The sequence below is a fragment of the Hyalella azteca genome, unplaced genomic scaffold (genome assembly GCF_000764305.2).
Source record: "Hyalella azteca isolate HAZT.00-mixed unplaced genomic scaffold, Hazt_2.0.2 contig16409, whole genome shotgun sequence".
Classification (NCBI taxonomy): Eukaryota; Metazoa; Arthropoda; class Malacostraca; order Amphipoda; family Hyalellidae; genus Hyalella; species Hyalella azteca.
In genome coordinates this window covers 265,538-277,603 of record NW_025946233.1, presented here as the reverse complement: position 1 = coordinate 277,603, position 12,066 = coordinate 265,538, and the positions used below count along the sequence as shown (strand labels likewise).

The window sequence follows — 12,066 nt, the reverse complement described above, 5'->3', positions numbered from 1 at the left end:
CAACCCGTATACTAGTCGTATTGCTTAAATTATCAGTCATGTTCTACCGTTGGTTCTGTTGGGGTGCAGCATCAAGTAGATAGAGTTATGGAGTTGGCTGTCCACTGCACTGTGCTCGCCTGTAGTGTAGAGTCTGTACGCTCTCCGCTCAGTAGTTGTACCCGCGCTGCCTTAGTAGTAGGATGCTGGGTTTGTTGCGGTGTTCCCTCTATCGTCTGTCTTGATCCCGACAATGTTAAAGTTTATAGAATTTAATTGAAGCTTGACCAATATGTGAGGTTAGGGTATAGGATACAGATATTTTTGCTGGCTGCTATGTCTACTGTCAACAATCGTAGGTGCATCATACATATTGCAAAGTCGGCTTTAAGATGATATGTCTCAATGTCAGATAAAAAATCATACATTTTAAAAATCAATGCTGAAAAGATGGTTACAAGTTTTAATTCGCATTTAGTTCCAATTTATGCAGTTTTATCTGCTGCTTAGTCTTCCTTAATCATAGTTAGATTTCAGTTTTGCAAAATTGTTAGAATGCATGAATGACTCAAGTCTAAACTAGAGGCTCGTCACGGCAAGCTGGATACGTAGTGGTTGCTCTCAGGATCGTTATAACGTCCAATGCTTTTTTTTAGTTCTCGTAGCAAGTTTGCCATTGGTGGATTAAACTTGAACGAAAATTGTGATTGGCTCAGGAAATTACCCAGATATTCTTTGATGCTGGCGTGAACGCAGTCAGTTGATCGTTAAAAACAGAACCCCCCACAGCCTCGTTGCCGTTTCTACACCATCGCATTTTTCAAGTGCTTAGTGCTCCTTGAACCATTCAGATTTAAAACTTCGCCGCTCCGCATTTCGTAAACAAAAAAAATCCTCAATGGAGCTAAAACGGTGAGTAGGTATTTCTCTTTGAAAAACACGCTTCATTGAATTAATTATATACCTATATATCTATGGTGAAGTACTATATATATCAGAAGTAAAAAAATATATCTGTCAATACCTCTACTGACTGATTTGATGTTTTGTATTATTTTTCATATGCGGCTGCTTTCAAAGTCGTGCGTGCCTGTAGTGTACTCAAATGTAGGCGTGTTTAGGTGGCACGACATGAGGCACCAGTGACGGAACTCCTCAGATCGACTAGCCTATATATATGCTAACACGCAACTAACTCACTCGCTATTTTAGGATGAAGCCGAATAATTGAAGCATTTGTGAAATTACATAATTAAATTCGTTTGCGGCGACAACGGTGTTGCCTTGCAGCCTAGGAGCCTAGCTTGTAAGTTGAACAGAGTTAGGCTAACTGAGATTGTCTTACATAATGTCTGCTAAAGCTGTCTATCTACGAAAGGAATATAAATGCGTTGCGTGTTGTTGGGTGTAGAAATTACCTTACGAGCGCCAGCATTGATACGGTTTTGTCTACATTATCTAGCAAAATGTTGATATTTCGGGGTATTTTAATCATTCAAAAGTGTTTTCTGTCTCTTTTTATAATTCCCATACATGGTGTTAGGGGAACCTTATTGAGTGTAAATTCAGCGTTCAGCATGGATTCAAATTCAATAATTTAAAGCGTTCTATCTATCAGTGCATTTCCTCATTCATTCGATGCTACTATATTCTAAGCATGATAGCGTTGGTGAATTTCAACGACAAAGTATAAACGGTATGGAATTCATTTAATAAAGAACGTTTATGAATATTCTGACGGTTGAGTACCACCAGACGTGACTGACATGCGCGGGATGTTTGGAATTTCTGATCGCTATGAGCCATGGTTTACCGTTTGCATATGCGCATATGATTTTCCGGTGTATTATTTAAAGTATACATTAGTTCTTGTATTTGAGCTCATGAACATTTTCTAGTAGGTATCGATGTATCTCAGTCTCTTAGTATGTTAAAGCTTAATAGCTAACTGTAGTACCGGTAAGCTTTTAAGATGCCCAAAGAAAAACTTATCTAAATTAGATCGATTAATTTAATGCTTCTGGAAGGTGCTCAGGCTACTTTTAAATACATTATCAAAAGTTATGCGGCTGCTCCATATCTAAGCTTTTTTCTATTCTTGAAGCTTGTAGCTCCGTTTTGAATCGAATACTATTGTCTTGAGTGAAAATTAACCAATTTAAATAACACTTTTGATGATGATAAGCCGCAGAGCAACTCGTTTCTCTATGAAGGTGTATGCAGTTTACTAGAAGCGCCTATGCTACATGCTGCCCATTCTACTGTTTCCGGCTTGTATAAATGTTTTTAGTTATTGAAACATGATCACTAATTGGTAAGCAATTCAAATTGTTGTATTATTTTCAATAAACGCTTCGTTATCGGTAATTTTAGTCGATGAATTTCTTTAAACATGTCAATACTCCAAATAGGCATTCACGGTGTCATGACTTATTGCACGCCTTTTGAGAACAAAATCGTACATAGTTTGAATCCGAATTTAATCCAAGATTGCACACCTGTCTTGCACACCTGTTAACTTGCACACTTGGCTATCACTATAGGTTTATCAGCACCTTTACGTACAACAACTTTTATGTAAGTTGAAACTGGAAACTTCGCAGAAATGAGATACACGGCTGAATTGTTTTATACCAGCTATTTATTTTTAATCAATAAAAGTTTCCATCCTAATTGTAGACTTAGTATAATAAGTTATTACGAGGGATATGTTGCATCTTGCTGTTCATAGTTAGAAATTCATTGTGAACGTAAATCCTCAAGTTAATATCTCGGTTATTGGCTTACAAAACTTGTCAGAGTACAAACTTTACTGCCATGGAGACTGGGCGGGGAACATGGACTTCTTACAGCTTTGCCTTGCAAACAGTCATATATATGTCGTGCCGAAATCGCGGAATTGCTGAATCTATTGAATCGGGAATCAGTTTGCCGATTCTGTAGAACCAACATTTTGTTGCTAATTCAGAAAATCGGACGTTAAGGTTAGAGCTAGAACATACATCGACAGTTAGAGCCAGAATAGGTTATGTCAAGTCGATCACGCTCCTTATATTTGAATATTAAAAAAACAAAGAACATGGCTGACATACCTAACCCCAGATTCCTATAGTATAGAAATGCTGATTATACAGAATCGGCAAACTGACTGCCACAGAATCGGCAACTCCGCGATTTGGGCACGACATATATACCTCATGCTTTGCTGCGTTAGATCCTTTAACGTCGCAATAGATGAGAACACGTGGCTCAGCGCGGTAACTTGAAATGAAGCCCTCTTATATCTGATGGTCTTGTAGACTTGAGTGAGCGTGTAGTTGGGGTGAAGCTTGTCTCACGGGACATCCATTTGAATCTTCCAGCTTCAGCAACCGCTGCCCATGCAGACTATTGCTCTGGCTGTGCCTGCTCTGTGTTGTCTCCACCATCGTGGTCGTGACGCTAGTGAAATCACCTACAGACACTAGTGAGTAACCATTTAATTTCCTCTTGAAATTGTTCATATATAATTAAATAAGCTCGTCGGGCGCAAAAACATTGTGTAACATTATAATTCCCCGGTCTCTTTAGTGGTGTCGGTTCAAGCATTGCTGCCTGCACTTCAAGCTAATGCCTTGCGCTCACTCGACTGCCCCCCGCCCCTGACGAGCGATCAGATCGCGTTCGACATCACAGACGTGATGAGCGGAAGGGCCACACTCAAGCAAGACGACCCAAAGCTCATTGAGGTCAGTTTATAATTCTTGGATTTGCAATTTTTTACATAACAACGAGTTCTGTAAGGGTTAGTTTATGATACATGAATATGGCTTTTTTCAAACAACCCTAAGCTCATTAAAAATAGTTTGTGATCAATATAATTTTTAATGTCTTTGATTCTTACAACTTTGCTGTACTCTTCCACTCGCGCACGCTTATTTTTGTTTCCGATAGCCGCGTAATTTTTGACATCTGAATTCGTTTTTTACATCACTTCTCTTTAACTTCATTTCTTGCTGTTTGTCTGCTACAAATCTTATAATCGATTTTTAACTCACTTTTAACTGTTCAATTGATCTGAAATTTCGCATACTTGCGTAAAGTTGGAGACAATGCATGAATCAATTTACAAAATAAAAAATTTAAAAATGGAAATTTTCTGTTTTATTAAAAAAATTAAACAAATAATTTTTTTCAAATATTAAAAAATAAAGTAAAAAGTTCATTGTTCATGTGTAACATCAGAGACAATAGCCTCTTTAGAAGTGCTGTCTATAAAAAGTAATTTTTAAACGCATATTATTTACAATTTTTGACAACGTTTTCGAGATTTTTATTCCTTTTGAATTAATTATATTAATTACAGGCTCTTTCAAATTATACGACACATTTTGAAGAAAAAATTCCAAGATTACGCGAAATTCTTGAAAATTGTATGTGAGTAACGAATAATTTCGAGCATCGGTAATCTACAAGTAGCTTATGTATATACATTTTATAATGGACCAATGAAGGCAAATAAATGATCAGTTGCCTTTCAAACTTAATGTTTAATGAAGGCAATAATGTACCAACGAAGGCAAATAAATGATCAGTTGTCCTTCATGCATCAGAGGATACGTTCCCAGTACCTGGACCCTCCGTCGCTGCATCCCTACAGGCTCACGGTCGGGGACGATCCTTCGCAAGGGCAGTCTGCTGCCGTCAGGGAGATCATGGGCAACTTCGTGAGTAATCAAATATCATCATCATTAATAAATGACAAATATGTAGAAGAATTAATATCGTAATAATTAACTACTGAATATCCGTCCATCAAACATGGAGCGATGGTGGACAGGACGAATCAAACTTGGTTCGATTATTCAGCTCAGTACTGCCATCGCTTTACTAAGCAAATATGATAATGACTGTTATGAATTTCAAGTGAATGACCACCCAGCAAGTTGTTATACACACTCGTAATTCATTTATTTTATCTTCTAATTGATTTTTTTATGTTTTTCTACGTTAAAAATGTATTTTTTTTTCTTGCGCCTCTCTAGTTTTTCAAATATGTATACATATTCTTTTTAATTATTTTTAATTCTCATTTTTTAAATTCAATTTCTCTAATTCTGCTGCTCTTTCTTCATTGAGCTTTGTTTCATACTTTAATATTGTAAAATCAATATACTTGAAGTACCGGCTCACTTGGAGGTGCGGGGATAAGTGCAAGGAGTGAAAGAAATGTGAAGTCTCAGCCGAGTAAATTTGTTGTTTGCAATCTTAATGCTGTTATTTCGAAAATTCCGGCATGAATACGCGTTAAATTTTTGACTTCAAATTATTTTGAAATAATTTCCGGTTGATGACTATTATCTCACAAATGCCCGCTAAGAGGATTAAGCTTCTTAATGGTTACACAATGTAGGGAGAATTAGACGACATTTCCAAGTATTTATTTTTCTTATCGATATCATTATAAGTCAGGCGTTCGAGATCTACTTTTTCCAGCCCAGCGTTGCCAGCAGTAGAGAAGTGCAAATAACGGAAAGGTTTTTTTATCCTCATAAATTCATTATGTTAGAAGCCGTTAGTTGAATTCACATTTTCCTGTACATGAATTACTGGAAGTCTAGGATTACTGGATTTTATTTGAATTTACATTTTCCAGCTCATGAATTACTAGAATTCACGTTTCATTAACTTAATTAATTTCTGATCGCATCTGTGGGCTAGATTGTATCTGTGTGTCATTAATTATTCTCCGAAACGTTTTCAGTGGTGATACGGTGAATTTTTTGGGGAGTTTATTGCCTGTTAAGTTTTTACATGATCATTTTTCTGATGTTCAATTAACTCTGCTCATCAGCTTTTAAATACTACTAATTAGGTGGTTAATGAGAAGATCAGTCATTAGCAAAATGATTGCTGAACTTTTCTTTAGTCTAATCTGATACATTAATGTCTGATTTGAGTGATTTCAAATTAGATTGAATTTTAAATATTCAGTCATTTATAATTTTTAGCAGGATTGCACAGTTTGTTCATTTATACCAATTTGAATGGAGAATAGTGTTGATTTTTTGTAAATTTCTTCGTTATTTTTTTCTTTTCATTTAATCAAGTCTATACGTTCTTTCGCTTCATGAAAGAATGTACCGTAATGAATGAAATTTGCCCACAGTTTTCAGTAACGTTATTTCTAGCTTTCAATAACTTGGCGAATTTGAAATATCCTTAGTGTTAACTGGAACAATTGCCCGAATTTTTTTCTGCGTAAATTGTTGGAGTAATTCGTATATGAGGACATATTATACAGCGAAATTACCGCTAACAATTTTGCCAATAGTGAAATCGGGATTGTAACTATAATCGATGTAAAATACCGTACTGTTAGATTTAAAGCTACCAAATATGCACTTAATGGCTAATTTTAATTGAAAACTATCATTATATGTGGCATTAATCTTAGTTTGACCACGGATTACGTTATCTCGGACTGCTTACCCTTCTACATCAACCGCTTTGTAGTCTCGAATGAAAGAAACGCTGCCTCTTAGTTGATATTAATCTCTGCAAACACGACCAGACCCCATCTATAATAGCTTCTCAATCATTAATAATACGACACTCACAACTGTGTAATAAGAATGCTTTTTCCCTCATGTAGTGGAAACCACTAAATTCTGTACTAGAGAAGATGTTATGTAAAGAGGTGCCTTGACTCGAGTAGATGTTTCGTAAGTTTTGTCCCTGTTGCAGGGGTACTTATCTATTGCCACTCTATAGATTATTGTTATCTGATTGTTATTGGACTTTTGTTCACTGCCATCCATCATTGGAGCCTGTGAAGCTATTAGCGGGGCTGCTCCTCTGAACCTCTTTATGTATGAACACATATCTCTTCACCACATGCTTCTACATCCCACTTGCACACAAAAAACGATTTAATTAGTTTCTAACAGCTAAAGGTGATTAGTTTCAGCCAATCACTTATTTTCAGTACCTAGCTAAGAGAGAACTAGTTTACAGCTATGCAGCAGTCTTCAACATGAATTTGTAATCTCGAATAAGTTGCCTGCGACACATGTAGGCTTACAAATTAATTAAAATTGTCGTTCTTTTCAGGCGAATCTGCCATAAATTTATGTTCAATTCACGTTACCCCTGGAATTGTGTGAAACATAACGGTTGCTAAGCTGTTAGAAACAAGACTATGAATGCGTCAGGCGTGCTCTGGGTCACTGAAGCATCGATCGCTTCATCGACCCGCACGTGTCTGCGTCCAGTACAACATCGATGGCATATCACGCTGATGCGTTCTGGTTCTGACTAGTTTTTGCCTTTGTTGATGATTGTGTTAGGCTTGTATTAAATTAAGAAATTATGAAGTGCGTTCTTTCTCTGCCAGACGGCCAACATGCTAGTCTCATAACTCTTGTTCTGCTGAAGGTAACCAAAGTCACTATGTCTTTTGAAACGAAATGAATTACTGCTGCTTAGTGTATATTTCAAAAAAGCTTCAAGCCATGTACAGTTATGTTCAACTGTTTCAACAGCGTGACGGTTTCTTCGTCGAGTGCGGAGCTCTGGACGGCGAGACGCGCTCCAACTCGCTTGTCTTCGAGAAGACCCTGGGCTGGCGAGGCCTCCTGGTCGAAGGCGACCCTAAGAATTATGATTTGATTCTCAAGAAGAACAGGAAGGCCTGGACGACTAATGCTTGTCTCAGTACAAAGCCTTATCCGCATTCCGTGAGTTTGATGAGTTACATCTGACGACCTCGAATCTGATGTTCTGCATTCATTTGACAAAGACAGTTCAATAATGACCAAAATGTTTTCGAAAAAGTTGGCCCTCATCTTTTTCAAAAATAAATAAGGTTACTGACATTTATCTCGAGCTTATTTTTTCGCTTCTGTCTACTACGTAACATTAAATAACAACTAAACGCAATTATTCGCTATAACAAGATGCGATATTTTTTCAAGTAATTTATGCGTTAAAGTTTTCATTATACTTTGATTTTTTTCACACGTAAGAGAGTAAGTTCTGAAGTGAAGTTCGTATCCGACTTGAAGTTAATAAATTTTTTAAAGCTTTTTCTCCACCGTTGTTATCACTTGTTTTCTTCAAGTTGTTCAACAATGCCTGGAGCAGCTGCTGTGTCCGAGACTTGTTCAAGGAATGTCAGCTCAAGGCGTCTGAGTGATATGTTGATGTGCCATTGCTTTGATGGAAAATTGAGTGGACGATTCTTGCATCGAGTTACAGCTGTGAAATGTACAGGTGTGCCCTCGTGTGTGTTGGAACACAGATTATACTTACAGCGGCCGCCAAATCTCAATACAGAATGTTTGACTGCCGACAGATGTGACGAGAGATTGGATGTGGAAATTTATGGTTCGAATACAGAAGTACTGACAAAATGTTGTTTAGTTATATTCGTGGGATCTATAATGGTTCGTGCAGTAGGTCTTCGGAATCGGGAACCGGACGTAGCACAAACATAACGATTCCATGAAACTGATCTATGCATTCAATATATATATGGACGAATTAAAGTTTACAGTTAGGAGTGATAAGTTTTGTTGTCGGCCACGGCTAATTGTGGATAAAGGCTCGTATAATGGTGTTGGCCATCATAATGAGCCTTGGTCCGCTGTAAAATGAGATATTTTAAAAGTAGATTATCTCACTTGAAAAATGAGCGAGGATGGAAAGTAACTATGAAATGTACGCAATAAACATGAAAATACGAATAATAATTACTGGTTAAATTTCGGATTTATTTCAAATGAGATTACCCTCGGTTCTGTACCAATTTTTGACACGCAAATTCATCTAATCCAGTGGTTCCCAAACTTTTTCAGCCTGGAGCCCCCTTTGGCTCCCCAGTGAATCTCTAGCGCCCCCCTCCCTGACAGACACATATAAGAACAAACGCCTCTTTCTTGATATTTAGTATGCTGCAATTTTAAAAGAGAAAAGTTAAACACAAATGTGTATTTCTCGAATCGAACCCCATTTAGTAAACCACTATATTTTTTACAGTTTTAACTGTTTCAGCACTAGAAATTCAAGACGGCTCGGACAAATTTACAGCCGGACTCGTGGCCGGTCTCGCAGCCGGTCTCACGGCCAGTCTCCAAATTCAGTGACCAAGGAATGTATCCCAAACTAATGAACGCAGCTCGATAAAATTTGGAACACGTATTCATTAGGACCTAACTGTGATGTTTAGCTCGTGAAAAAATTGTAAATTTCACCTTCATTCGGGATTTATATGGCGATACGGGCCGAAATTCGCAGTGATCAAAGAATCTCTTTCAAACTACCGAACAGATTCTAACGAAATTTTGAATATAAATTCCTAACTGCCAAACAGTGATTTTTAGCTCGTGAAAATTTATTCGATTCGGAGTCATGTTCTGCATGTGTTGTGTACAAATCTTCAAACAAACGTACGAACTTCTGACTTCGACTTCGCGGACTGCCGCCCCCCTACTGCCCATTTCTTCCTCCCCCCCTCCCCCAGATCTTTCCATATCGCCCACTTTGGGAACCACTGATCTAATCAATGAGTTCAACACTATTTATTGGCCGCTAGACATCGATCACGCTGGTATGATGAATTCAAGTGAAAGATGAGGATTTGTTTCGTGCTCGACTAAGTACCTTAAACAGAAATTTTAATCTGTTCATGCAGCCATAGGGTGGTAAATTTAATGCTTAGTTGTTACTGATGCAAAAAAGTATAGGTTCCGCATTTCGTAAGATTTAAAATTGATATATTTACGTAATAACGGCCGATGGAGGCAAATACGTAAAGATGGAACCATAAAACCTTATTTGGCGGCTGCGTTTGAAACCAGCGTTCGAAGTAGAAGGCGTTTGAAAGCATCGTTAGGAATAGCCTCAAACCATCGTGAAGGGGATTTGAAATGTAATCCCATAATCAAGCAAAGAAATCTGATTCAGAATCAAATGCATAATTCAGAAAGGCTCTAAAGAACCGGCATACTATTCTTTCATAATGAATGTTTTCTCCTTTTGTCATGTGCTGATGTTGGCCTTGCTACTTTTGCCTCATGGGAGTCACTAAATAGGATAAACTTGGAATTTCGGGACATCAAATCGAATGCGCGAAGAAAGATGTGGCTGGTATCCATCTCAACAGAAATTTTTTCCAGCGAAGGAAAATTATTATTAGCATGTGTTCTGTCTCTTGATTCTTTAGATACTGTATGATCGAAGTTATCCGGGGTTGCTACCGGTATTTGTATCTAACCATTTAGCATCCAGCTGTACATATGTTTCGCCTTCCGAATGGTGGCTTTTGTTTATGTATGAAGCTTTGAAGCAGATAAACATGTCGTATTTCATCTCAGACTGCGCTATGACCAGGTGGACATATATATCGCATTTCTCTAATGAATACAATCCAGCAATGTGATATGGATGCAATTTGGTGTATTGCACTCGCAAAATAATTAATCGCTAAAGGTTTGAACATCGTTTGTACTTTGATTAAAAAACGTAACAAACCGAGTTATTATCTATGGTAGAAAAGTTCAAGGGAATTATCTCTTTCATAGTTAAAATACAGATAACACAACTGGAAACATTTTATTAACAATGAAATATTGAAATTTTTCCAGGTAATGTTTCAGCAGCAATTCAACCTCGGCAAGATAAGCAGCGATGACGTGGACTCGCCATCAAAAAAGGCTGGTGAGACTGAAGTTCAATGCCTGCCCATCTACTCCCTGCTGGTGGCGCTGAACGTGACCACCGTGCACTACTTCAGCTTGGACGTCGAGGGCGTCGAGCTGGAGGTCCTCAAGACCATCCCCTGGGACAAAGTTGATATCAAGGTAGGTTATGACTTGATTATATGTATTTCCCCTTAACTCTAGTATGGTACTGTAAAGTTACGTGCAAGTCTTTACTAGCAATTGACAATTTTGAGATTTATTCGAATCTTCGTGTCTGTATTCTACCTCTCACTACATTTGTGAACGCTAAGAGGATTGACACTATTCAATTCATATGGATTGTTTTATGTATGCAGAGGTATATGTTGAAATGCCTAGCACCCAATGGATCTGGTAAGAAGTCAGTAGCTATTTCGTATCAACGTCAGTTTTTGAAAAGATCTGTTCAAAGGTCCAGTTTTTAGATCTCCAATGAAAAATTCACGAGAAGTACATGAATCAGTGACAGGCCACACCGCCTTGTACTTCAGCGCCGATAAACCATGTTATGTTCTTTTGTATTAACGTTGATATTATTCTTTCAGACACTCTCTGTGGAGTTCGTACATGGCGTCTGGTCCAAACCTGATCTGAAGCGCTATATGGAACAACAAGGATATTGGACGTACAAAGAAGTCTCGCAATCTAATGGCTGGGCTAACGATTTTATTTTTGTGAAAAACGACTTCAAAAAGCGAGAAGACGTACTTAGGGATGCTCTTACCCAAACCAAGTCTTTGCATTGACCTCCCTGGAATGACTGAGTCTTGCGGAAGCTGGGACGCAGCATCTAGTTTTACCAAAGACCTGTTAAAACCTGAATCATTTCAGTATTTAGTGCGAAATAAGTTGTTTTCAATATTATTCACTGCGGAATGAGTTTGTTTCAAATTGAAAGATTTTTAGACATTGATTTGTCAGTGTCAATTGTGGGTTCCGACGGACACAAGCTCTGCCTCCTCCGGTATAGATCTCTTTTAAATAAGCATTATGTATGCATTAATTTATTTTTATCTTTTTTAAATGGGTTAATTCAGAACGTGCGGATTAGAATTAATATTTTTGTATCAAAATATCGATGATGAAAACACATTTCAATAAAATAAAAAACATCACATCTTTATGCGATTTTATGAATTTAAAGAATCTTGATTCATGATAAATGTAGAGGTACCTCTTAGTCAGTTACGTTGTTGATATGAAAGTAATTACAGAGCGTTATTTGCACAGTTATCTTAAGTAGTTACCTGTGCCTCGTCAGCTGGCAATCTAATTTTTCAAGTATGTAGGGAGCGAGTTTAGGATTTAAATATTGTTTTTCAACGCTTGCGCAGATTAATTGTTTAGTTATTTGCCATTTTGATAT

At 37.5% G+C, this 12,066-nt stretch overlaps 1 protein-coding gene across 1 annotated transcript; it reads left to right on the top strand.

The window, feature by feature from the left end:
- Positions 1-167: 167 nt before the first annotated feature.
- Positions 168-11,539, top strand: LOC108668602 (protein Star-like). Its single transcript, XM_018155844.2, has 7 exons — positions 168-891; positions 3,342-3,445; positions 3,550-3,707; positions 4,572-4,685; positions 7,503-7,697; positions 10,605-10,820; positions 11,246-11,539. The coding sequence occupies exons 1-7, from the start codon at positions 878-880 to the stop codon at positions 11,444-11,446; spliced, it is 1,002 nt and encodes a 333-aa protein (XP_018011333.1). The 5' UTR covers positions 168-877; the 3' UTR covers positions 11,447-11,539.
- Positions 11,540-12,066: the final 527 nt, after the last annotated feature.

Coding starts and splice junctions, on each gene's coding strand:
- LOC108668602 (XM_018155844.2), top strand. Junction 3,446..3,549: donor GAAATCACCTACAGACACTA/GTGAGTAACCAT, acceptor CGGTCTCTTTAG/TGGTGTCGGTTCAAGCATTG. Junction 7,698..10,604: donor CAAAGCCTTATCCGCATTCC/GTGAGTTTGATG, acceptor AAATTTTTCCAG/GTAATGTTTCAGCAGCAATT.